At 47.9% G+C, this 27134-nt stretch overlaps 1 protein-coding gene across 2 annotated transcripts; it reads left to right on the top strand.

Annotated features, from left to right (window-relative positions):
- NADSYN1 (NAD synthetase 1) lies at positions 1 to 26370 on the top strand. Of its 2 annotated transcripts, XM_073541700.1 has the most exons (21): positions 2 to 233; positions 2543 to 2603; positions 4573 to 4689; positions 5563 to 5616; positions 7884 to 7973; positions 9923 to 9974; positions 10306 to 10394; positions 11600 to 11717; positions 11905 to 12036; positions 13654 to 13728; positions 14004 to 14128; positions 14207 to 14255; positions 14868 to 14970; positions 15050 to 15218; positions 15548 to 15683; positions 15767 to 15873; positions 23005 to 23136; positions 23468 to 23537; positions 24873 to 24998; positions 25401 to 25577; positions 26170 to 26370. In XM_073541700.1, the coding sequence occupies exons 1-21, from the start codon at positions 149 to 151 to the stop codon at positions 26221 to 26223; spliced, it is 2121 nt and encodes a 706-aa protein (XP_073397801.1). In that variant the 5' UTR covers positions 2 to 148; the 3' UTR covers positions 26224 to 26370. The 2 variants fall into 2 exon arrangements, with proteins under 2 accessions (XP_073397802.1, XP_073397801.1); XM_073541701.1 differs by lacking the exon at positions 7884 to 7973 and having other exon boundaries at positions 1 to 233.
- Positions 26371 to 27134: the final 764 nt, after the last annotated feature.

The following is a 27134-nucleotide window of genomic DNA, read 5'->3' on the forward strand; positions in this document are numbered from 1 at the left end:
ATCATTTGCTGTCTGCAGCTATGAAACCTGTGTGAGGCAGGAAGTGATGTGCAGCTGCAGGGAGGTGTCAGGCTGAGCAGGAAGTGCTGCTGCTGGAGCTGCCATCACCCAGGAGGAGGCACAGTCTGCACAGCCTGGCACTCTGACCATGGGCAGGAAGGTCACACTGGCCACCTGCTCCCTAAACCAATGGGCTCTGGACTTTCAAGGGAATCTCCATAGGATCTTACAGAGTAAGTGACAGGATCAGTGGGCAGCAGTGAAACAGTGATACAATCTTCTGTATTACTGTGCCATAGTAAATATTTGTATAATTGTGTTACAGGATAATTTATACATGACATAAGAAGCAAAAAAGCAACACTGATGCAGAAAGTTTATTAGAAAACTTTTATTACAGAAGAAAAATAATGCAAGAAAAAAAATCTGCAAAATTATTTATATAAAATATTTTAATGGTTCTGATATTTTCACCCATTTCCCAGAAATTCCCTAGTAAAATCAACTTATCGCTTTCATGGAATGTCTGAGGGGTTAATTTTCTAATTCCTACTGGAAGACCCCTCCACACTAAGGAAAACAAAAATTAAAAGGGGCATGTTTATTCGGCAAAAAACCTATCTCACCGAACAACCCCCCCCCCCCATACACGTGAGTGCGGGACCTATCAATGATGTGTTACAAAGGGGAGAGAGGAAAGCTTAGATCCCCTGGAAATAATAGTATCAGGCTCTGAAGTTCCGACTGTCCAGTCCTTTTTCTGACAAAGTCAAAAGACCCCAATACACATGAGGCTATGTGCACACGGTGCGGATTCTGCTGCAGATCCTCAGCGGTTCTGGACCTGCGGGTCCGCAGCAGATTTAGGTGCGTTGTACAGTACCATTGTTTAATGGTAAAGTGGAAAACGCTGTGCACATGCTGCGGATTTTTCCGCAGGTAACAATCCGCAGCATGTCAATTCTTTGTGCGTTTTCCGCAGCGGTTTCACACCTTCTCCATTGTGAGGTGTAAAACCGCAGGCTAATCCGCAGGTAGGATTTACTTGTGGATTTCTGCGGAAAAATCCGCAGCTCTCCAAAATCCGTGTGCACTTACCCTGAAACAGTTGGCCAGTCCTGCCGAGATCGGGGAATGTGGTTGGTTTCCATCTCATGAGCATGGGGGTTTGAATTGCTGTGAAGACGCCACATGATCCCATTATCACCGCTTCTGGACCCCCCACTCCCTCTCAAAAATGTAAAATGGCCTGCCTTAGATACTAAAAGAGCGTTCAGAGTATGGGCAGGATTCATAATTTGCAGGATTATTTTTAAGTCCCTTTTCTTTTTTTTTTTTGCCTCGTTGCATTTGTTGATTTTTTTTTTTTCATTTTTTTTCCCCACCAAATTCTTCAAAACGGCGCAAATGGGTTCATGAATTTTTCACAAGCTCAAAAATGCAATTTTTTGCTTTTAATCTTTATGCAGCTTTTTATTTTTTAAGCAAAAAGTTGTATGTTCTGCCAAAATGATGCATTATGGGCACAAAAAATCATTCCAAAGGGGAGGACTGGGGAACATTTGCACTAAAATGTTGCCACATTTTAAAGAGTCGCAGTTAATAATTAAGCTGAAAATATCCAGAAACCTCAAATCCCGTCCACAATGATGAACATAACAAAAAATCAGTCTGATGCATATGAAATTGAGCAAAAGGCTCAAAATAAAAAAAGAATAAGGTGCAAAGTAAAATCAGGCAAAGAACAGCAAAAGCTAGACAAAAAAAGAAAAAAAAGGCATAAATGCAATAATGACTCCGGCCAATAAAAAGAAAATGGAAACATTTGATTTCTGTTAATGTTTTTAATGGGTAGGAGAAGCTTGGAAATGCACCGTGTATATATATATATATATATATATATATATATATATATATATATATATGAAAAATGGATTTTATACTGTGGCACAAAATGAACACACAGACCAAGAAATGGTTAAAAATCTTTTTTCCGCGTTTTATTTTCCGGAGCTTCCAAATTCTCATTGAATATAGTTGGAAATGCGTTTATTTCCCACGAAATTAATGAACCTGCTGCGTTTTTTTTCCGCGATGCATTTTTTTTTGCAGAAAAAAACGCATCATGTGCACAAAAATTGCGGAATGCATTATAAGAGTGGGAAGCTTAATGCGTTTTTTAAGCGTTTTTACAGGGGAAAAAATGCTTAATAAAACGCGAAAAAAACGCTTACGTGGGCACACAGCCTAAATTGTGCAGAAACGCAGCAGAATTTCCTCAGTGACCCCGCCCGAGGCCTCCTTCATACAGTTTTTTCCTTTATAAGCTTTTTTTGGTGCTTCTAACCCAGCAGCCAATCACAGCGCAGTTCTCATTTTACCAGAGCAGTTTAGAAAATGAAAGCTGAGTTCTGATTGATTGTCTCTGTTGCCCATAGCAATGAGGCCTAGTGTGAGTCAAAAAGCCTCTCCCAGGGTCTGGCCATTGCTATACTGCTTCAGTCCCTTTTATATTTAAGACATTTATTTTTCTATGTTTCAGGTATTAAGATTGCAAAAGAGAAGGGAGCGCGGTATCGCCTGGGGCCGGAGCTTGAAATCTGGTGAGTTTTTTTGGTAAATTAAAGTGACGTTCCACAATGACATTAGATGTGACTATTCATTTCTCATGTGAAGTCACTTTTGCATAATGTTCTTTGTTTTGTTGCCGCAGCCTCTATCTGTCAGATCGGTGCTGTGTTTTCTTCTTTCCCAAAATGGCCGCTGCAGAGGCACGTGAAACGCTGTGGAGAGTCTGGACCCGCCTCACCTGCCTGTCATCTGTTGTGGAATGGACACAACACCGTCCTCCTCTATGGCAAACCGAGTTAGAAATGGTTCAGACTTTCCACAGCTCCCCCCAAGCCTTTGTGGTGGCCATGTTGTCCTCGCCATAGTGAAAGACAAAGGCAGCAGAATGGAGGACATTAGGTGTGGTGACCGTGCATCCGAAATGTATAGTACTGTTTAATATCGTGGGGTAAAGGGACTCTGAGGGAAGTTTGTACTTTGAGTCCCTTCAGCTAAATACACAAACCTGTGCAGTTTTTAGGCTGAAGGTTCAGTATATGGATGTATGGCATTGTGTAACCACGGATACAAAAACCCCTTCCAAACAGAGGGCTGGGCCCGTGCTCAGGAGGCCTGTGTATTATGGACCTGTTTGCCCAGGTATTGGTACACCAAATCAGCCATAACCTTAAAACTACCCTTGTTGTGTATTTTTCCCTTGTGCCGATCGAAGTTTTGACGTCAGAAGACATCTGCAGCGGATCCTTTATATCCTGTGCGTTGCTTGTTGTGGCCTCCATGGATTGGACTTGTCTCTTTAGCACACCCCACAAGATCCGCCGTATACCGAGCACGCACCACAAGACCCGAAATATACCGAGCACAGCCCAAAAGTCCAGCTGTATACTGTGCACACCCCACAAGATCCGCCATATACCGGGAACACCCCACAAGACCCGAAATATACCGGGCACAGCCCAAAAGTCCCGCTGTATACTGTGCACACCCCACATAGCCATCTGTCTACTGGGCACACGCCTCAAGGCCCACTGTATACTGGGCACGTGCCACAAGGCCTGCTGTATGCCCGGCATGTGCCACAAGGCCCGCGCTGTAAGCTGGGCACGCCCCACAAGACTTGCCATATGCCGGGCACAGCCCAAAAAGGCCCGCCGTATGCCGGGCACAGCCCAAAAAGGCCCGCCGTATACCGGGCACAGCCCACAAGGCCCGCCGTATACCGGGCACAGCCCACAAGGCTATGGCTATGTGCGCACGTTGCGTATTTCTTGGCAGCAAAAATGCTGCAGAAAAATATGCTGCTTCTTTGGTGCGTTTTTACATGCATTTTTTTCCTGTGCATTCAATGGGTAAAAAATGCAAAAAGAATTGACATGCTGCAGAAAAAAAACGCACTGCAAATACGGACGGAAATTTACTAATCATGTGCACAGCACTTCAGGATTGTCATTGCATAAGTATTTCATAGCGTTTTTGGACCATTTATGCACGGAAAAAACGCAGCAAAAATGCAGCAAATACACAATGTGCACACACAGCCTTATTCTTTTGAAGTTTACTCGTTATAAAAGTTTGGCTTTTTTCATTTTGCTCACATCCATACAGTTGCCCAATTGTTCTGCATCCAAAACAAACATCTGCTTTAAAAACGAACTTTTCACTTGCTGCTTTATATCTCACCCCTGACAGATGCAATTGTAATGAGATAATAGATGTTGTTCTCTTCACATGTTATGGCTGATCAGTGTACGTTTAAATGTCTGGCATGTATTACTAAATTTCCCCAGTAGAGGTCACTGTGGGAGAAATACAGCCATTGGCAGCTTCTATAAGGCTGGATCCGCAGCAATCACTTGATTGCTGGCCCAACTTCATTCTAAAAACTGATAATGAAAACTAGGACGGGGAAGCCTGATCATCTGGAACAGTGGCTGACCCCTTTTTATACTCCCCTGGATACCTGGGGATAATATATTTAGAATATTCGTTCTTTCCTTACAGTGGGTATGGCTGCTCGGATCATTTTTTTGAGTCTGATACGATATTGCATTCGTTTCAAGTTCTGGCCAAACTCCTGGAGTCTCCGGTGACCGCTGATATCATCTGCGATGTGGGCATGTGAGTATGAAGGATTTAATGCTGAGGTCAGAAAACCGCATGGGAAAGGGGGTCTGGAGACGAGGTCACTACTGAAAGAAGGAGCTGGGGGAAGGGGATGCGATGTGTCTTGTGCTTGGAGATCTCAGGAACAGATCCTTCCCCAGTCATCAGCGGCAGGTCAGCAGTCCCATATACTCACAAGATGGTCAGCTGATCCCAGGCATATTGGCAGACATGACTGTTCTCTCATGAGGTCTCGGCCTAAAGTCCTTCTGACCATGGTGACATTCATTGGAGTACCTTTTGGCATGTGTAACGCAACAGACGCTCCTCCGGGTATGTGTGGGCTTTGCTCCTGTGCTCAGTCCGTACACCCACCCCTGACATACAGGGATAAAGTTATAGGTACCTTTTGATGGGCTTGTCCCATAGCCAACATTTATCCCCATATACACAAGATTGGGGATAAACGTTTGATCACTGAGGGTCCAGCTGCTGAAATGTCCCACCAAACCGGAGACTGGGGTCCCAATGTCCTTGTGGTGAATAGAGCGGTAGTGAGCATGTGCGACCAACGTTGTGTTTACTTTCTATGGGAGTGGTGGCCGCACATGCTCACTACTGCTTCATTCACACTAGGGACTTTGGGACCCCCACTCTCATGATCAGTGGGGTCTCAGTGATCAAATCCCCAGCAATTTATTGTATATCCTGTGGATAAGGTAAGATGCCAGTACTAATGGCTTCCCTCACTTACTGCGTCCAAAAATTTCTAGGAGGCCCTATACTAATGATGTCATATACTATATGTGGGGGAACCCTGGCTTTATATAAAGTGCTATATGTGTGTAATCTGCTTATCAAATCATGAACGTTTCCTGTTTATTACAGGCCGGTGATGCACAAAAATGTGCGTTATAACTGCAGAGTCATATTCCTCAACAGGTAAAACTCTTTTTCCATTACATTTGCCAGTAATAATAAATGGAAATGAGAACTCCTGCATTTTTATGAAGGTCACATCATTTATCATTTTTGCCTGAATCTAAAATGGGATTAATTTAGGTATCACATGACTGCGTGGGTCTGATAAGTGTGTCACATGACTGCGTGGGTCTGATAAGTGTGTCACATGACTGCGTGGGTCTGATAAGTGTGTCACATGACTGCGTGGGTCTGATAAGTGTGTCACATGACTGCGTGGGTCTGATAAGTGTGTCACATGACTGCGTGGGTCTGATAAGTGTGTCACATGACTGCGTGGGTCTGATAAGTGTGTCACATGACTGCGTGGGTCTGATAAGTGTGTCACATGACTGCGTGGGTCTGATAAGTGTGTCACATGACTGCGTGGGTCTGACAAGTGTGTCACATGACTGCGTGGGTCTGACAAGTGTGTCACGTGACTGCGTGGGTCTGACAAGTGTGTCACGTGACTGCGTGGGTCTGACAAGTGTGTCACGTGACTGCGTGGGTCTGACAAGTGTGTCACGTGACTGCGTGGGTCTGACAAGTGTGTCACGTGACTGCGTGGGTCTGACAAGTGTGTCACGTGACTGCGTGGGTCTGACAAGTGTGTCACGTGACTGCGTGGGTCTGACAAGTGTGTCACGTGACTGCGTGGGTCTGACAAGTGTGTCACGTGACTGCGTGGGTCTGACAAGTGTGTCACGTGACTGCGTGGGTCTGACAAGTGTGTCACGTGACTGCGTGGGTCTGACAAGTGTGTCACGTGACTGCGTGGGTCTGACAAGTGTGTCACGTGACTGCGTGGGTCTGACAAGTGTGTCACGTGACTGCGTGGGTCTGACAAGTGTGTCACGTGACTGCGTGGGTCTGACAAGTGTGTCACGTGACTGCGTGGGTCTGACAAGTGTGTCACGTGACTGCGTGGGTCTGACAAGTGTGTCACGTGACTGCGTGGGTCTGACAAGTGTGTCACGTGACTGCGTGGGTCTGACAAGTGTGTCACGTGACTGCGTGGGTCTGACAAGTGTGTCACGTGACTGCGTGGGTCTGACAAGTGTGTCACGTGACTGCGTGGGTCTGACAAGTGTGTCACGTGACTGCGTGGGTCTGACAAGTGTGTCACGTGACTGCGTGGGTCTGACAAGTGTGTCACGTGACTGCGTGGGTCTGACAAGTGTGTCACGTGACTGCGTGGGTCTGACAAGTGTGTCACGTGACTGCGTGGGTCTGACAAGTGTGTCACGTGACTGCGTGGGTCTGACAAGTGTGTCACGTGACTGCGTGGGTCTGACAAGTGTGTCACGTGACTGCGTGGGTCTGACAAGTGTGTCACGTGACTGCGTGGGTCTGACAAGTGTGTCACGTGACTGCGTGGGTCTGACAAGTGTGTCACGTGACTGCGTGGGTCTGACAAGTGTGTCACGTGACTGCGTGGGTCTGACAAGTGTGTCACGTGACTGCGTGGGTCTGACAAGTGTGTCACGTGACTGCGTGGGTCTGATAGGTGCACCACAAGTTGTTTCTACAACTATCAGTCTAATATGTCCAGAAATGGTTGTGATTTTTGTATTATATAACTTGCCTTCCACTCCTTTTCAGTCGATGGTTTCTCTTTCTTAGCATTCTGCCAGCACTATAGTAGCTTGAACTTCTTTAGCCTCTGTTTACAGCATGCTTTGCTCCTGGCATTGTCTACTGAGTTGTTTGCCGTGGCCTGAAAGCCCTGTCTCTCTCTTATACTTGTATGCAGTTTGACTGCCAAGAGAGCAGAATCAGAGAGAGGAAGACCTACACCAGCTTCCCGTAGTGGGAAAAAGACCTGCCCTCTTTTTCTGTAGCAGGAAAAAGACCCACTTCCTTTAGCGGGAAAAAGACCCACCCCCTCTTCCTGTAGAATGAAAAAGACCCGCCTCTCTTGTAGCTGAAAAAAGACCCACCCCCTGTTTATGTAGCGGGCAAAAGACCCACCCCCTGTTTATGTAGCGGGCAAAAGACCCACCCTCTCTTTATGTAGCCAGCGAAAAAAAACGCCCCCTCTTTATGTAGCGGGCAAGAGACCCGCCTCCTCTTTATGTAGCGGGCAAGAGACCCGCCCCCTCTTTCTGTAGCGGGCAGGAAAAAGACCCGGCCCCAAATCTTGTAGAGAGACAAATCCCTGGACCGCTTGACTGTAACCATTTAATATCCTTTATGTATTTTTTTTCTCAGATCACTTTCTACTGAGTTGACTGTATGTTTTCCAGGAAAATACTTTTAATTCGACCAAAAATGGTGTTGGCTAATGCTGGGAATTACCGGGAGCTGCGCTGGTTCACACCATGGAATAAGTCAAGGTAAAGCCTGACAACCATGTTATCAGCATAAGGCCGGGATCACACATGCGAGGAATACGGCCGAGTCTCGCATCTTAATACTCGGCACTGCCGCCGACACTCAGGAGCAGAGCGTGCAGCTTCATGTATTTCTATGTGGCCGCACGCTCCGCTCCTGAGTGCCGGCGGCAGTGCCGAGTATTAAGATGTGAGACTCGGCCGTATTCCTCTCATGTGTGATCCCGGCCTAATCAATTACATAGGAGCTAATTTCCCATTCTGAAATTCTTCTCACTTTTTTGGTGTAGATTTGCCATAACTTTATGATTGTTGGACCTATAGAACCCCCTCCTCTTTGACAAAGAAGGGGCGGTAGATCTGGTGCAGCTCTGCCACTCTCCTGTACAGCAGCGCTCTTAGCCACCTGGCTGTAAAGGGAACTGCAGCTTCGTTCTCGGGCTCAGTGGTGGTCCCGGAGGTCGGATCCCAACAATTGTAAAGTAATGGTGGGTCGCCTTCCCAGGGCCGTGGGGTACTCGGTACCGGGCCGGTGTCGGCAGGATGTGTCAAAGCAGCGGTGTCCCGGTCCGTGGCCCTGGGCGCCCAATTAATAGGGGAAGTTTGAATGGTGGAATGTAATTAATGGAATAGTTCGTGACGCCACCTGTGGTGTTCGGCAAGTGAGATGTTGAGCAGACGCTGCGTGCAGATCCTCTGGGTCTTGTGGTGTGTTGCAGCCAAGATGGTGAAGCTCCCCACAGGTGGAGCTGTAGCCCCAGGGCAGTGTAGATGTAGGGGTAGAGGAGAGGCACAAGCGGTGTAGAAGCTGGTACCCAGATGTAGCGGTGCTGGGTGCGTTGGCGCAAGAATCAGTGGAGGACACCAGGCTTGTAGTTCCAAAGCTTTACTCACAGTCTGTAGTACACACAGGTGCCTGCCTCCGTGCTGTGTCCTCCAGGTCAGGGACTCAATCAACCTCCAGGCTAGATGGAATGCTCCCTTCCAACGCTCCGCCAACATGTGCCTTTCTGAACGTCTCCTCTTATAGCGCCTTTAGGTGTGAAGTACTCCCAGTACTGAGTTACACTGGAGTGCCTCCTGACAGATGTTCCCAAGAACTCTACTTGTACCGCAGACTGCTGTAGACTGCTTCGGGGACTCCTTACTCCTGAGTCCCGGCTCACTATCAAGGTTGCTGTTGTGCCCCCAAGTCTTAGATGGGAGTAGTGCATTTACAGCCCACTACTCCACCGGTGTCTGTAGGACCATTAGTTTCCATACAACCTCGGGGACCGGGCCCCGGCCTTGCGCTTAGAACTTCTAGGCAGGGTTCTTCCTCTAACCCACGTCCTCTGTGTTCCCTTTTACTCCTACGTTCCATACTAGTCTCTCCTTCTTATGGAAGATCAGGTTTCAGTTCAATGTCTTTATCCTTCTTTGCTTTCCCGTGCCAGCAGACCCAGGTCACTGAGATCTGCTGCAGCACCTCCTTCCTCCATCCCTCTCTCAGGAATCTTCTTTCCTCACTCCTCACTGAGTGACTCTCTCTGACTGACTGAAAGACTGACCTCAAATCCTAAACCTTCCCGCTCTTTTATGTATTCTAACTCCACCCGCCTCCCAGCACGTTTCGTGTTCCAAGCAGGGAGCCACCAAAGGTGCTCTGCTACACTCCAAGCAGGGAGCCGCAATGTGGCTTTGCTGAACTACCGTCTTGTGTGGGATGCAGGTGTTGGAGCGTGGTCAGGAACCTCCAACTTACCTGGATGGTGGGGCACCACACCTCAGGAGGAGGTGCAGTACCTCTGTGGCGACTGAGCCTCAGGGGCGCCACATAGGCATGTCCTAGAGATAAGATCTTGTTATAGGGTGTGGATGCCCCTGTAAAAAGCCTTTTCTAGTAATTTGCCTGATACGAGCGTGACTGCATGTGACATACAACAACCTCACACCCGTTTCTTGCCTTTTAGAGAAATTGAGGATCACTTTCTTCCGAGAACTATCCAGAAGATCACAGGACAGGTCTGACTTCTATTTCCTTTTGGCTGCCTTTATTACATAGCTTTTATTGGCTACAGATGAGCAAATCGATTTGTACCTAAATGGGTTCCTTACACATTTTGCCAAAATTTTGAATTCTTTCATATCCAAAATTTGGGGTTTTCAGCTGCCGGAGCTGACTGGTTTTCCACAAGGGTCTTCGGCTCTTTTGGCGATGTAGCCGGTGATTTGGCTTCATGGGCAATTTAGTATTCGTAAAAGGCCCTGTGCAAGAAAAGAAAACATTTTGACATCTGTTAGTAGTGATAGGTAGCAGATGATATGAAGGTAATCGTCTGTCATTATCTTGTAGGACACGGTACCATTTGGTGATGCAGTCTTGGCAACCAAGGACACTTGCCTGGGGTCTGAGATCTGTGAAGAGCTGTGGGCACCTAACAGGTAACTGGCACACAAATAAGAAAGTGCCCCCATATCAGAGTTTAACCCTTTGCAAACGTCTGTGTACATCCTACGTCAGGCGCAGGAATATGGAGGCGGATTCAGTAGCAGAGCCCGATCCATACATGGCAGATGCTGGCTGTGTTATACAGCCATCACCTGTTCTTAGCTTAGGCAGCCTGGGCTAGCCCCGGTCACTGCTGTTTAACCATTTAAATCCCGCCATCAATCTTTGACAGCGACACTTAAGACGCATAGTACAGATGACGTCATTTTGGCACCATTTAGCCCATCAGCTCCCCCTCATAACACGACACGAGAGACCCAGGAAAAATGTTATATTTGGTATTGCTGCATCTGCAAAATTTCATTTTATTAGAACAAAAATAATTAAGCTCCTACAATAAACGCCATGAAGAGAGAAATAAAAAATCCAAACGCCAGAATTGGCCTTTTTTTGGGGCACCATCTTTTAAAAAAATGTGAATAGACATTGTATGTACCCCAAAAGGGTACCGACAAAAAAATCAGCTCATAATAAAAAAAACAGGCCCGTAAATAGAAAAATTGCAAAATTTACTCCGAAAACCCCAATTATTATTTTTTTTTTTTTTTATCAATTTCTGAATTATTTTGTGGTCACTAAAATAACAAAGGAAATATACAAGTTATACTACAGAAATATTGCTGTAATTGTACAGACCTGGAGAATCCTGTCTCCAGGTAATTTTTACCATACAGTACAACAGAATATGGCATTTTTTTTGCCATTTTTCCACACTTGGAATTTTTTTTCCGGTACATTATATGGTGTCATTCAAAACCACAACTTGTCCTGCCAAAAAATAAGTCCAAGAAGAAAAAAATTATAGCTCTTGATAGAAGGGGAGTGAAAAAAAACACCCAAACACACAAAAAAATCACCTAGTGATGAACGGGTTACAGAGGGGCCTGTCATTATGGTACTAGGTTCGGACATATTTTTCCCCCATTCACATCCTTGCCATGACCCTTGGTTCAGTTCTGCATCCACTGATAATGCCGTTCTTCTGGAGAAGAAGCCTTGCCCAATTGGGGATAGGACAAGTCATGGCTGGACCCTCCCGTCAAGGGCCCCACGGCTGCCCTCGGCCATCACGGTGTATGGACCCTGGTCTTCGTAATCATATAGCAATGAGACTCGTCCATCTTTCTTTTTTCCGCAGTCCTCACATTGACATGGGTCTGGACGGTGTGGAGATATTCACTAATGGCTCAGGGAGTCACCATGAGTTGAGGAAAGCCTACCTGAGAGTAGATCTGGTCAAGTCCACAACTACAAAGGTGGGCACCACCCCGATCAGCGGCTCCGTATGTACTGATCTGTGGAGGTCGGAGCTCTCCCACATGAAGCCACAAGTCGCCCGGTGGCATTTCCTGAAGGAGAATTAGTTGCATTATTCCTCACGCCTGTGCAATGCTGGTAGCACTGACCTCCTATGGGGCATGATCTCATTACTTTGTGTTACAGAATGGCGGCATTTACCTTCTCTCCAATCTACGGGGCTGCGACAGCGACCGACTCTACTATGACGGCTGCTCGATGATCTCGATCAATGGAGACATCGTAGCTCAAGGCTCACAGTTTTCTCTTGAAAATGTGGTAAGATAAAGAATATTAATATGGGGTATTCTTATAAGGAGATTTTTAGGGTGACTCTAATTTGAGAGACACAACCAGGAGGACAGGCGGTAGAGCGGCTGAGCCGGTGTTGTGATACCGGAGGCCTTTTAGGAGCGCTGAACAGTTGACTCGGCATCGGGACCAGTTGGGGTTATTTTTTGGTAGGAGACACCTTTTAAAGAGACCATAAACCTATAACCTACTTTTTTAATGAATGGAAGGTGGGCTCTTTTTTGACACCCTCATCTATTAGCCAGAGCACCTACAAAGAGCCTCTTGCTCTGGAGGACTCAACATGTCCGTGCATTATTGGAAGTATGTAATGCCTCATTTCCCCTCTGGGGGCGCTGCATTGGAAAGGATGATCAGACTACAGTTGATTGCAGGGGGACACTTCTAACGAAAAAGGTGTTCTCAAAGTGGACAAGTGTGACTTATATACGACATAGACCACAAACAAATCATTCATACGAACCTTGATGTCGTTTTCACGCAAGTGAAAACTATTTTTTTTTTGCAGGAGTTTAAAGGGGTTTTCCAATTATTAAAAAAAACCATGCAGCAGACTCTTAAAATATATATATATATATATATATATATATATATATATATATATATATAAAAAAAATCTCGCACTCGCCTTAGGCTGGTTTCACATTAGCGTTTTTTAGCGCAGCGCATCGTGCGCTATCGGTCGCACGCGCCATGCGCTCCTATGTTTAACATGGGGGGCGCATGGTCTTGCGTTTGCATGCGTCCGTATGCGTTTTCTTGCGCATGCGTTTTTTTGTCGTGTGCGCCTAGGCACGCCAGACGCAACCTGTTGCATTTTTGGGTCCGCCGAAAGGTGTAAAAAAAATGACGCTTGCACACGGAATGCGACAAAATAACGCATTACAGTCTATGGGAAAGGAGCCGTGCGCATGTACACGCGTTTGTCTGCGTTTTAGTGCGCATGCGTTTTTGGCGTAAAAATGTGTAGACGCTGGTTTTAACCCCTAGAGAACGAATGTGCAGAAAAAACGCAAACGCATGCAAAAACGCATGATGGGTTTTTTGCATGTGTTTCTATTGCGCACGATGCGCTGCGCAAAAAAAAGCGCTAATGTGAAACTGATCACTTCCAATCTCCTTCCAATGCTGCACAGGTCCCCTGCAGTCTCTGTGGCTCGTCTCCTGTCCAGGATGGGCATGCGACTTCTGCAGCCAATCACTAACTGCACGTCACTGCTGAGGCTCCTGATTGGCTGCAGCGGTCACATACGGATTCTGAACCTGGAAGAACTTCATAAATTGCTGGGTGATCTGGGCATTAGGAGAGGAGCATCGGGGATCGTTAAGGTGAATATGAGCCAGATGTAAAAATAAAATAAGAGCGGAAAACCCCTTTAACATTTAATTTAGGATAAGGTGTTAAAATTGACCTAGTGGGGGTCTGACTCCCAGGAATGGGTTGGTGGGCCGACTCCCTGCCCCTGAGCTTCAGTGCGGTATAGCTCAGGAAATCTGCAGCGGTTCCTCCACCTGTGATTTTACTTTTTGGCTTTGGATGCAAAATGTGAACCGTTTTGATGGTTTTTGTCCTTGATCCCACAGGAAGTTCTCACGGCCACGTTAGACTTGGAAGACGTCCGCAGTTACAGGGCTCACACGTCATCTCGCTGCATTTCTGTAAGAGACTTCTCAGTTTGCCTCAAATCTAATATTAATCAAAACATCACCTATTGTTGTCTTGAAGACTAGGAGTTAAATGTTAATATCTCAATATAATAATATATATTTTTACTGTGATACGGGCAGATTTCACATGCTCTATAATTTACTCCATATTTTAGTTGATCCCCCATTCACTTGAATAAGCATGAGCTGCAGTACCAGACACAACCTACAGACAAAAGTGGCGCTGTTTCTGAGCCAAAAAAGTCATTCTTTGTCATATTGTGTAGGCGAGCAGAGTGCCCCCTTTTCACAGAATACATGTTGACTTCTCGCTGTCCTCCTTTGATGATTTACGTACCCTCACTTCTGACCCAATCCAGTGGAAGTACCACACCCCCGCGGAAGAAATAAGGTATCAGGAATTCAACCATTGGAGGAGAGGTGACATTTTGCAATTTTTATTCATTCACAATTGTGGTTGTGATTTCAGCCTTGGACCTGCGTGCTGGCTCTGGGATTATTTACGACGCAGTAAACAGGTAGAGTATATATGGAGGTGCAGTCCGGAGCCCCCCCTGTAGCGGCAGTCCGGAGCCCCCCCTGTAGCGGCAGTCCGGAGCCCCCCCCTGTAGCGGCAGTCCGGAGCCCCCCCTGTAGCGGCAGTCCGGAGCCCCCCCCTGTAGCGGCAGTCCGGAGCCCCCCCCTGTAGCGGCAGTCCGGAGCCCCCCCCCTGTAGCGGCAGTCCGGAGCCCCCCCCCTGTAGCGGCAGTCCGGAGCCCCCCCCCTGTAGCGGCAGTCCGGAGCCCCCCCCCTGTAGCGGCAGTCCGGAGCCCCCCCCCTGTAGCGGCAGTCCGGAGCCCCCCCCCTGTAGCGGCAGTCCGGAGCCCCCCCCCTGTAGCGGCAGTCCGGAGCCCCCCCCCTGTAGCGGCAGTCCGGAGCCCCCCCCCTGTAACGGCAGTCCGGAGCCCCCCCCCCTGTAACGGCAGTCCGGAGCCCCCCCCTGTAACGGCAGTCCGGAGCCCCCCCCTGTAACGGCAGTCCGGAGCGCCCCCCTGTAACGGCAGTCTGGATGAGTGTGTGGCTGAGATGAACCTCCCTTTATTCCATGTAATGCATTTGTAGCCCACCCTGTGACTTCTCTTGCCTTTCAGGGGGGCTTCCTGCTTCCTCTCAGCGGTGGGGTGGACAGCTCGGCAGTGGCCTGCATTGTGTTCTCCATGTGCCGTCTCGTCTGTCAGGCCGTGGCTGCCGGCAGTAAGTCACACGTGGGATATTTTATTACTTTCAATGGTTTTTCTTTAATCTTTTACCCATTTCTGATATTTTTCGAAAGATGACGACGTTCTGTCCGATGTCCGTCAGGTGGTCGGTGACGCCGCGTACAATCCCCGGACACCCCAGGATTTGTGCAGTCGCCTCCTCACCACCTGCTACATGGCCACCGAGAACTCTTCACGTGAGACACGGGAGCGGGCCGGGATGTTGTCCCAACAAATAGGCAGGTACTTTTGGGCTTTCCGAGACCACATTAAAGGGGGATTGTATTCTAGGATATCCCTTTATGACCCCACTTGATGCTTAAAATAAATGGGACCTGTCCTTCAGTTTTCCCTGCGCACTGGGTGTTTTCCGCTAAATGGGGCCACGCTGCAGGGGGCGCAGTGCTCCATCAGTGCCGTGGCCCCTCTATTCTCATTTTCTATGAGGTTAACACTAATCACAAGTCATGTAATGCTGCCTGGTATGTTGGCAGATTTGGGGCGCAGTTTTCGCCATCAGCCCTATAACTTGCCAGCCTTTCTGATTATGTTCGATGCTTTTGTATCTTCAGTTACCACCTGACCCCGAACATTGATGCTGCTGTTAAAGCCGTGATCGGGGTATTCACGATGGTAACCGGCAAAGCTCCACAGTTCCGCGTCCACGGCGGGAGCAGCTCAGAGAATCTGGCACTGCAGAACGTTCAGGTAATGGGTAGAACAATTAATAATCGTCTTATTATCACGTTCCTTCTTTCGGTTACACCCCGTCCTGTCCCGTCTCTCTCCAGGCTCGGATACGGATGGTGGTCGCCTACTTATTCGCTCAGCTCAGTCTTTGGACGCGAGGTTTGCCCGGTGGTCTGCTGGTTCTGGGCTCGGCCAATGTCGATGAAAGGTATAACACACGACTTACGTCTAACGAATCACATAATTGTGGGGGCCCCAACAATCCTGAAAAATTGACCCCAATTTTGGCAATTTTTTTTTTTTTACGCCAATTTTTCGGGCTAGCGCATTGTAATGGCAGCAGCTTTTTTTGCGTTAGCCATGTGACATTAAAGCTCTGCTCCCTTCTGCATCTCGAGGTGAGGTGCCGGATTACCCCTGCAACTTCATCCAGCACGTCAGTCCTACTGCGTACAAAATAAGTACGCTTTTTTTAAAATATCTATGGAGTTTTTGTGCGTTTTATCATATTTTTTTTTTTTTTTTTGTTACTTTAAATAGTATTTTGTTATTTTTATAACAATATATAACTTTTTTAGACTTTTATTTTAAACCCTTTGAAAAGAACTTTGTGGATCCCTGGTATAAAACACAGTATTGCTTCTTTTATTACACCTATTATTGACTCACTGACCGGCATCCTAGTAGAATCCGGTCTAATCGCTTAGATGCCATTGTCGCTATTGACCACAGAATTGGAGGGGATTAAGTGGCCGGGACTGGAGTTATGCCTGATTCTTGCCTATTGCAGTAGAGTGTCAGCTGTGACTTCTGCTGCTGCCGATATGATCGAAATAATGACTGTTTTCATCCAGAAACAGCGCCTCTCTTTTCCATAAGGCTGCACACCCTTCACTCAACAGTTCCAGTTGAGGCCCATAGAAGTGTGTCATATGGCATGTCATTAACCTTTTATTTCTCCTTCGCCTTATTGGGGGACACAGAAGGCGCTCGAGACGAGGTACCCGTTCGCCCCTGATCTCCATAAAAGATGGGCAGAGTCCCCAACGGTAGATCCACCCATGTCACGCTTGGCCTCTAAAACCCTATTATCCATACCTAGTGGTTCCTCTATCAAGGACAAGGATCCCACTGACCGCCTCATAGAGAGCCTGGCTCGCTCAGTGTTTGAGGCATCAGGTTCAGCACTCTCCCCCCTCATTCGCGGCAACTTGGGTAGCAAAGGCCATGATTGCTTAGTCAGAATCATTGAACAGAGCCTTGCAAGGTATGGACCTACCAGCAGAGGTATCAGAGGTCGCAAATCAAATCACTTTGGCCGGATACTAGTTGATCAACGCATCTTTGGATGCAGACAACTGCGTGGCACTCGCTGCTGCAAATGTGATCTCCATTAGGAGGGCTTTATGATTGAGGACATGGCGGGCAGACTCGACCTCCAAAAAATCCCTGACTTCCTTGCCTTATCAGAGCGGGCGCCTATTCGGAGAGAAGTTAGATCAGCTCATCTCTGACTCCACGGGGGGAAAGAGCAGTTTTCTCCCTCAGCAAAGGGTCAAACAACCCTTTCGTCACCAACCTCAGACACGGTTTCAGTCCTTTCGCAACCCCGGGTGGGCTGCAGCGACTAATTCCACCGCTTCAGGTCGTCCCAGCCAGGAAAGGGATCGGCAGGTTTCATATAGAGCCAACCCGTTGGGGAGAATGCGTACCCACCAACCCAGATCAAGGGAACCCAGGTCCCAGAGATCTTCAGCCAAATGACTCGAGGCAATTTCAGGGCGACACCGACAAGGTCGGCGGTCGCCTGCTTTGGTTTCGCCACGCCTGGCTCTCTGTCAAACACGACACATGGGTAAGAGCTGGTGTCCTCGGGGTACAAGGTAGAATTTTGTCAAGTACCCTCCAAGACGGTTTTTTCTTTCCCGTCCTCCCAAGGTTGTTGCCCGGGCAAGGGCTTTACTCAAGGCCATCGAATTGCTCCAGCACAACGGAGTCATTGTTTGCGTACCAGAGAACGAGAAATTTCAGGGATTCTACTCCAACCTGTTCACGGTTCCCAAAATAAACAGAGCCATCAGGCCCATTCTGGACCTAAAGCTCCTAAACAAATTTATCAGGGTCAGACATTTCCGGATGGAGTCTCTCCGTACAGTCATAGTTGCCATGGGGCGGGGACAATACTTGGCCTCTCTCGACATCCAAGACACCTACTTACACATCCCCATTTTTCCCCCGCACCAAAGGTTTCTGCGCTTCGCCATCAACGGCCTACGTTTTCAGTTCACAGCACTGCCCATCGGGCTGGCCACCGCTCCCAGAGTGTTCACAAAGGTCATGGCGGTCGTCATGTCCATCCTGCACTCCCGGGGCATAGTCGTCTTTCCTTATTTAGACGACCTCTTGGTCAAGGGCCCTTCATTTCGGGCATGCGAGGAGAGTGTCAGCATCATGCTAGATACTCTTTCCCGCTTAGGGTGGTTGGTCAATCTGAAGAAATCATCCCCTGTTCCAGCTCAGAGGATTTCCTTCTTAGGAATAAGCTTCGACACTTCCCGAGGGTTGGTAATTCTCCCTCAGGACAAGGCCCTAGCTCTCCGACAGGGAGTCAGGAGACTTCGCCAACCAGTCCCTCATACCATCCGTTTCTGCATGAGGATCCTAGGAAGAATGGTGGCAGCAATGGAAGCGGTTCCGTTTGCCCAGCTCCAACTTCGCCCCCTGCAGCACGCCCTGTTATCAGCCTGGGACAAAATACCTATTCTCTTTCCATCGCCGGTGCCAGTTGTCCGCGTAGGTCAGACAGGCACTCTGGTGGTGGACAACCAGTTCCTCACTTCTCCAGGACAAACCTTTTCCCCCAGACCATTTGCTGGTGGTCACAACCGACGCCAGCCTCCTCGGCTGGGGAGCGGTCTTTTGCCATCACACAGACCAGGGACGGTGGTTGCCACAGTAGGCATGCCTCCCGATCAACCCGTTAGAGATACAGGCGATCTAGCTAGCTCTGCAACAGTTTCATCATCTTCTAGCAGGCCGCCCCGTCCGGATACAATCAGACAACGCCACGGCTGTGGCTTACATAAATCATCAGGGGGGCACCCGCAACAGGGCAGCCATGCGCAAGGTAGGGCATGTCCTTCACTGGGCCGAGAAAAGCCACTTGGCGATATCGGCAGTCCACATCCGGGGTGTAGAGAACTGGGCGGCAGACTTCCTCAGCCGGCAGGGTCTCGCGTCCGGGGAATGGTCACTACACCCCGAGGTCTTCCGGCAAATTTGCCAAAGATGGGGAACGCCGGATGTGGACCTGATGGCCTCCAGGGTGAACGCCAAGGTGCCCGCGTTTGTCGCTCGGTCCCGGGACCCGCAGGCGATTGCCATGGATGCGTTGGTTCTGCTATGAACCAGTTTCGCCTCCCATACCGATTTGCCCTGCTGCCACTACTTCCGAGAGTCATCAAGAAGATCAAGGCAGAAGGGATTCCAGTGATTCTGCTGGCCCCAGATTGGCCTCGTCGGGCGTGGTACACAGACCTGGTCCAGCTACTCGCCGACGTCCCCTGGCACCTGCCAGAGCGCCCAGACCTTCTTTCCCAGGGCCCGATCTACCACCCGAACTCGGGGGCCCTGTGTTTGACGGCTTGGCCGTTGAATCTTGGATTCTAACCCAGGCTGGGTTCGGCCGCAGTGTGGTTTCTACAATGGTTAGCGCCCGGAAGCCTGCCTCGGCACGTATTTACCACCACACCTGGAAGGTGTTCTTCACATGGTGTCGGGACTACGGTTGTTCTCCACTGAGATTTTCTATTCCCAAAATCTTGGCCTTTCTCCAGTGTGGCCTAGACTCAGGTTTGGCCCGAAGTTCCCTTAGGAGACAAATATCCGCCTTATCCATCCTGTTCCAGCGCAGGATTGCTACCAATCTGCAGGTAAAGACTTTTATCTAGGGAGTCTCCCACTTGGTACTTCCCTATAGGGCACCCCTGGACGCCTGGGACCTTAACTTGGTCTTAAGCATTCTGCAGGAAGCTCCATTTGAGCCTCTACAGGATGTCTTTGTCATACCTCTCCTGGAAGGTAGTTTTTCTTGTGGCGATAACATCAATCAGGCGGGTCTCGGAGCTGGCAGCTCTATCCTGCCGAGCCCTGTTTCTGACTTTCCACAAGGATAAGGTGGTGCTCAGACCAGCCCCTCCTTTTCTGCCGAAGGTCGTTTCCTCGTTTCACATTTATGAGGATATTGTCTTGCCCTCTTTTTGTCCAGCACCGGTACACCGTGTGGAAAAGGCTCTTCATACGTTGGACCTGGTAAGAGCTCTCAGGAGGTACAGTGCCTACAAGTAGTATTCAACCCCCTGCAGATTTAGCAGGTTTGATAAGATGCAAATAAGTTAGAGCCTTCAAACTTCACACAAGAGCAGGATTTATTAACAGATGCATAAATCTTACAAACCAAAAAGTAATGTTGCTCAGTTAAATTTTAATAAATTTTAAACATAAAAGTGTGGGTCAATTATTATTCAACCCCTAGGTTTAATATTTTGTGGAATAACCCTTGTTTGCAATTACAGCTAATAATCGTCTTTTATAAGACCTGATCAGGCCGGCACAGGCCTCTGGAGTTATCTTGGCCCACTCCTCCATGCAGATCTTCTCCAAGTTATCTAGGTTCTTTGGGTGTCTTATGTGGACTTTAATCTTGAGCTCCTTCCACAAGTTTTCAATTGGGTTAAGGTCAGGAGACTGACTAGGCCACTCCAACACCTTGATTTTTTGCCTCTTGAACCAGGCTTTGGTTTTCTTGGCTGTGTGCTTTGGGTCGTTGTCTTGTTGGAAGATGAAATGACGACCCATCTTAAGATCCTTGATGGAGGAGCGGAGGTTCTTGGCCAAAATCTCCAGGTTGGCCGTGCTATCCATCTTCCCATGGATGCGGACCAGATGGCCAGGCCCCTTGGCTGAGAAACAGCCCCACAGCATGATGCTGCCACCACCATGCTTGACTGTAGGGATGGTATTCTTGGGGTCGTATGCAGTGCCATCCAGTCTCCAAACGTCACGTGTGTGGTTGGCACCAAAGATCTCGATCTTGGTCTCATCAGACCAGAGAACCTTGAACCAGTCTGTCTCAGAGTCCTCCAAGTGATCATGAGCAAACTGTAGACGAGCCTTGACATGACGCTTTGAAAGTAAAGGTACCTTACGGGCTCGTCTGGAATGGAGACCATTGCGGTGGAGTACGTTACTTATGGTATTGACTGAAACCAATCTCCCCACTGCCATGAGATCTTCCCGGAGCTCCTTCCTTGTTGTCCTTGGGTTAGCCTTGACTCTTCGGACAAGCCTGGCCTCGGCACGGGAGGAAACTTTCAAAGGCTGTCCAGGCCGTGGAAGGCTAACAGTAGTTCCATAAGCCTTCCACTTCTGGATGATGCTCCCAACAGTGGAGACAGGTAGGCCCAACTCCTTGGAAAGGGTTTTGTACCCCTTGCCAGCCTTGTGACCCTCCACGATCTTGTCTCTGATGGCCTTGGAATGCTCCTTCGTCTTTCCCATGTTGACCATGTATGAGTGCTGTTCACAAGTTTGGGGAGGGTCTTAAATAGTCAGAAAAGGCTGGAAAAATAGATAATTAATCCAAACATATGAAGCTCATTGTTCTTTGTGCCTGAAATACTTCTTAATACTTTAGGGGAACCAAACAGAATTCTGGTGGTTTGAGGGGTTGAATAATAAATGACCCTCTGAATAAACTTTTCACAATTTAAAAAAAAATTAAACAAAGAAATAACATTCTTTTTTGCTGCAGTGCATTTCACACTTCCAGGCTGATCTACAGTCCTAATGTCACAATGCCAAGTTAATTCCGAATGTATAAACCTGCTAAATCTGCAGGGGGTTGAATACTACTTGTAGGCACTGTACGTGTCATGGACGGCATCCTTCCGTCAGACAGACACGCTGTTCGTGCTTCCCGAGGGGCGCAGGAAGGGACTCGCTGCCTCAAAATCGACCATAGCCAGGTGGATTCGTTTGACTATTCAGGAGTCTTACCGCATCAGAGGCGCACCAGTTCCGGCAGGGATCAGAGCGCACTGTACTCGGGCAGTGGGCGCCTCTTGGGCTCTTCGGCACCAAGCATCGGCGGAACAGGTTTGCAAGTCAGCAACCTGGTCCAGCCGGCATACATTTGCCAAACATAATATCCATACTCAGGCCTCAGCAGACGTGAGCCGGGGTAGAAGGATTCTACAAGCAGCGGTGGAGCACCTCTAGGACAGGAGGTGCATGTAGCTTGGATCGGTGAGTCGTCTCCCCACCCAGGGACTGCTTTAGGACGTCCCACAGTCCTGTGTCCCCCAATGAGGCGAAGGAGAAATATGGATTTTTGTGATAAACTCACCGTAAGATCCTTTCTCCGAGACGCTCATTGGGGGACACAGCACCCACCCTGGTAGCCAATTGGCTCTTGTTTGTTTTGTTTATTAATATGTATTTATAATACTAGGTGGGTTTTCTAGACATGTTGTTACCTGAATTAAGGTTGATTTTGTCTTTTGGAATCTCCTAATGCTTTTGCACCAATCTGGTTTCGCCTGCAACCGAGGCGAGGGTGTATACTGTGGAGGAGGAGCTAACCTTTTTTTCATTCACTTAGTGTAAGCCTCCAGGTGGCAGTATCATACACCCACAGTCCTGTGTCCCCCAATGAGCGTCTCGGAGCAAAGGATTTTACGGTGAGTTTATCACAAAAATCCATGTTTTAAAAAGGACATTAATACGACCAAAATTCGACCATTATTTCACTTCTGCTTTGAAGTTTAGAGGGGTTCTGTGTTTTAAAAATCCAAAAAATATTAATTAAAAAATAAATAAAATGTTTTATTAAACATTAAAATATTTTTCTTTTTACATTTTTCTTTCCCACGATCTATCAGCAGCAGCAGTGTGAATGTTTTGCTTTTTTTTCTGGTGGCTGCCATGTTTTATATGGACTTCCTGCCATGTGATCTCCACTTCCTGCAGAGTGCAAGTCACATGACTGGAAGTCTTCGCACATAAAGCTGCTGATGCTACAATGGCCACCACAGAGGAAGCTAAACGTTAACATTGCTGCAGTAAATAGGAGAGAAAAGGCAACGATGTCTCATTCCTAAGTCTCTTTGCTTAATATGAGGTACATCCTTTTAAGTGAAGGGAACTCCTTGAAATGATGGCCCTATTAAAGGGGTTTGCATCAGCAACAGGTCTCGTGTGACCCCTTCCATGCTGGGATTGGGGAGCCCATTTAACTATATCAAACTTGTGACCCTCCTTCCATTCTCACCTTCTGCAGCCTCCGGGGATACCTCACGAAGTACGACTGCTCGAGCGCTGATATAAATCCCATCGGTGGGATCAGTAAGAAGGATCTGAGGGGCTTCATCCAATATTGTATAGACGGTTTCCAGCTTACTGCACTGACGAGGTGAGTAGTCACCCGCGCCGTGGCCTCTGACCGTCGGCCGCGCCGTGGCCTCTGACCGTCGGCCGCGCCGTGGCCTCTGACCGTCGGCCGCGCCGTGGCCTCTGACCGTCGGCCGCGCCGTGGCCTCTGACCGTCGGCCGCGCCGTGGCCTCTGACCGTCGGCCGCGCCGTGGCCTCTGACCGTCGGCCGCGCCGTGGCCTCTGACCGTCGGCCGCGCCGTGGCCTCTGACCGTCGGCCGCGCCGTGGCCTCTGACCGTCGGCCGCGCCGTGGCCTCTGACCGTCGGCCATGATTACATTCATCTATGTTGGTGCCCCCCTTCTATTTCAGCATTTTATCTGCGCCCCCCACTGCAGAACTGGAGCCCCTTACAGATGGACAGGTTTCCCAGACCGATGAGGTAACAGTCCAAACTCCCCCGGGGTGTAGTGCTGGGGTTTAGAAGTGACCGTCATTGCCTACAGTGCTGGTGTCCAGTGTCCAAATCCCGGGGTTTGTATGGAACTTACTACCATACTTTTTTTGTTACTTGTGCTTAGTCCAGTTATGCTGGAGGCCTGACTCCCTGGTGGCCCTCCAGGTCCCAGCAGCTTCACCTCCGGCCATGTGCACGATACCGGACGGTCGTCAGAGCCGTCTGTGAAAGGGACTGGACGACTGCTCAACTCAGCAGCTGAGCCAGCCCCCTTCTCTATGAATCGGCAATGAGGGGTGCTCGCTTAGTTCTTGAAAAAGCCAGCCCCCTCCACACACTGCTGTGATGATGTGGAAATACAGGTAAAGCTATTCTGTGTAGTGCACAAGACTGGTGGTGATGCTGCCGGAACCAGAGCGGCTGCAGGACTCTTCAATGAAAGAGCAAACTTTCAATAGTAAGTTTTATAAGCTACTAATATGGTTCAGTGACTCCGAATCCTCCGGTAGACACTGCGGCCACTTCCAATCCTGTGCTCTACACTGAACACGTCTACGTCTGGTGCTGTATCCAATGGGCGCACACTGACAGCTTAATTCAGTAGCTACGCCAGCTCTGTGTATGTATCAGCTGTGACACTGAAGGGGTCTGGCTCAGCTACTGACATGATCATGTTAGCCAGCTCCTTCCACACACAAATCCACTGAAAAGCTGTGCTGAGCACAGGATTAGCCGCTTCACTTTTAGTCCTTTGATCGAAGCAGAACAGCTTTCCCTGTGTCGGCAGGCGACCAGTGTTGATGTGAAGGGGGCTGGCTGACTTCTTTCCATGACTAAGCCAGCTCCCTTCTATAGCTATACATTTACTGTGACATGAGGGGCCTGGCTTAGCTACTGACATGATCTAGTCCACCAGTCCTTTCCACACAATGAAGTGGTCACCTTACGAGATAAGAAAAGCTGTTCTGTATCGAGCACAAGCTGGAAGTCAGACTGCCTGGGCTGTGGACCGGGCGGCGGCTGCCAGGGGACAGGAGGGCATCTACCAGAGGACCGGAGGGTGGGGAATGCCAGGGGATAGGAGGGCGTCTACCAGAGGACTGCAGGGCGGCTGACAGAGGACCGGAGGGCGGCGGCTGCCAGGGGACCGGAGGGCGTCTACCAGAGGAGCGGGGCACCTGGAACAACTGACCTATGTTACTATCTTATACAGTGTCCATTATTGTTTCATGCTGATTTGTTTTTTTCACATATATGAAATAGATACACATACATATATGAATAACATATGTAAATAATATTGTCTTGTGCCCCCTGCAGGATGATATGGGGATGACTTACGACGAGCTGTCTGTGTATGGCAGACTGCGGAAAGTTGTGAAAACCGGACCCTACAGCATGTTCTGTAAACTGCTGCTCATGTGGAAGGAAATGTCTCCAAGAAAAGTAAGTAAAGTGAATATCATGATGTGGCCGGACTACAACTCCCAGCATGGTCACACTGACAATATAGCGCAGATCATCTCGTTCCATGTGAGTGATGAAAGTATCGTGATCCTAGGAAGTGGAGCGGCATCGTGTGACCGCGCTCTACATGGGGATGATGACGTGTTCACAGTCACCCTGGGTTTTCAGGAGTTTCACTGGAATCACTTTCATTAATCTGATGCAATTAACAAAATGAAGCCACTCTGCAAATTATCCTTCCGTTTTGTGTATGCAGCTCTGATGCCGATCTCAGTGCGCTCAGGAAGCTGCTGCTCCAAGGAAACCAGTCCCCATAACTCTGATCCTCTGGACTGTGCGGACCCCGGACTGAACACCTTCCCTGTGTGTGATTCTCCGCAGGTCGCTGAGAAAGTGAAGCATTTCTTTCGCATGTACGCCGTGAATAGACACAAGATGACCACGCTGACCCCGGCCTACCACGCCGAGAGCTACAGCCCGGACGACAACCGCTACGACCTGCGGCCGTTCCTGTACAGCGCAGCTTGGAGCTGGCAGTTCTGCTGTATCGATGAGCAGGTATCGCCACCACATTACTAGTATCTATCTATTATCTATCTATCATCTATCTATTATCTATCTATTTATCTATCATCTGTCTATTATCTATCTAGCTCTTTATGTTCTTTCTTTCTTTCTTTATCACTCTCATATTCTTTGCTTCTCTTCCTCTCACTCTCTTCTCACTTTGTCATTCTGTATTTTTCTGTTTCCCTTTCATTCTTTCTCTTTCTCTGTTTTTCTCTTTATCTCTTTCCTTTTCATTTGCTTTTTCACTCTCTTTCTGTATCTGTTTTGTTCTTTCTCCATTTTCTGTCTTCTTCTTCTTCTTCTTCTTCTTCTTCTTCTTCTTCTTCTTCTTCTTCTTCTTCTTCTTCTTCTTCTTCTTCTTCTTCTTCTTCTTCTTCTTCTTCTTCTTCTTCTTCTTCTTCTTCTTCTTCTTCTTCTTCTTCTTCTTTTTCTCTCTTGTCCTCTTTGTTTCTTTCGTTTTCTTGTCTGTCTCTCCTCTTCCCTCTCTTGTAGATCTCTGCACATATTTGGCAGCAGAGTTTTTTTCCCCCCATTGATTACTTTTTATTCACACGTTGATCTTTGTTGTTTTCCCCTCCAGGTTTCCCATCTGGAGGACTGTCAGAAGGGGGCGCTGTGTGATGAAGTAGATTGAGAGTCGCCTTCTCTCGCCATTTCTACATGTCCTGCATCTTTACTTGTTGCAATTTTACTTGATTTAATAGAATAATTATAAAACTAAGATTATTTCTACGAGTTTAATTGATCGCATTAAATGACTTGAGGGTTTTTTGTTACATAAGTTGTGAGCTGTGTCATTCAGTAATAAGAGTTTGTTGGAAAAGTGGAAATGTATGAAAATGTTCAACTTTTCCCTGGTTATTTTTTTTTTATAAAGCTTCCCCTAGTGGTGGCTGCATGAAACAAAAGCTATAAAATTTGTATCTATTAAATTTATCTAAAAAAAACGTTCCTTTCGTCCGTAGCTGTTGGTCACATGGACTATTTTATTTTATTTTAATGGACATGTATGTCTAACAATGGACATGACATTTTTGAGCAGGCATGGCCTCTGTCCATAAATGTGGTAATGCCAAAACTTGCCACAGCAGGGCAGTATAATAAGAAGAGGTAACATAACAGTACTTGGCATGGATGGACGTGCTCGACCTATGCTCCAGTCTACAGAACCCCAATCTTCAGCTTGGTGGGGGGGTCCAGTGTTCAAATTCCCATCGGTCAGTAACATATCCACCTTTCCTTTAAAGGAGATGAAAACCTCTGGGACCAATATATAGATGTTTTTTTTACTTAAATGCTTATATTTTGAACTAAAATGTTTGCAATAATAATTTTTCATTATTTGGCTTTTACAGCTTTTTTTGTCTCCCTGAGAGACAACGGCTGCAGAATGAAATAACTGAGATCAGTGAGCCCGTTATGATCCAGTGGTGGTCATCTATCAGATGAGACCTCCATCAGTGAGCTCGTTCTGATCCAGTGGTGGTCATCTATCAGATGAGACCTCCTTCAGTGAGCCCGTTATGATCCAGTGGTGGTCATCTA

The sequence above is a fragment of the Dendrobates tinctorius genome, unplaced genomic scaffold, assembly GCF_039654945.1.
Source record: "Dendrobates tinctorius isolate UK_male_01 unplaced genomic scaffold, ASM3965494v1 ptg000124l, whole genome shotgun sequence".
NCBI classification, from domain to species: domain Eukaryota; kingdom Metazoa; phylum Chordata; class Amphibia; order Anura; family Dendrobatidae; genus Dendrobates; species Dendrobates tinctorius.

Bases quoted from the DNA above. Each gene is read 5' to 3' on its own strand.
- NADSYN1 (XM_073541700.1), top strand. From the start codon at position 149: ATGGGCAGGAAGGTCACACTGGCCACCTGCTCCCTAAACCAATGGGCT. The intron at 234-2,542 runs GTAAGTGACAGG...TCTATGTTTCAG, and splicing joins TCTCCATAGGATCTTACAGA to GTATTAAGATTGCAAAAGAG. The intron at 15,219-15,547 runs GTACTTTTGGGC...TTGTATCTTCAG, and splicing joins TTGTCCCAACAAATAGGCAG to TTACCACCTGACCCCGAACA.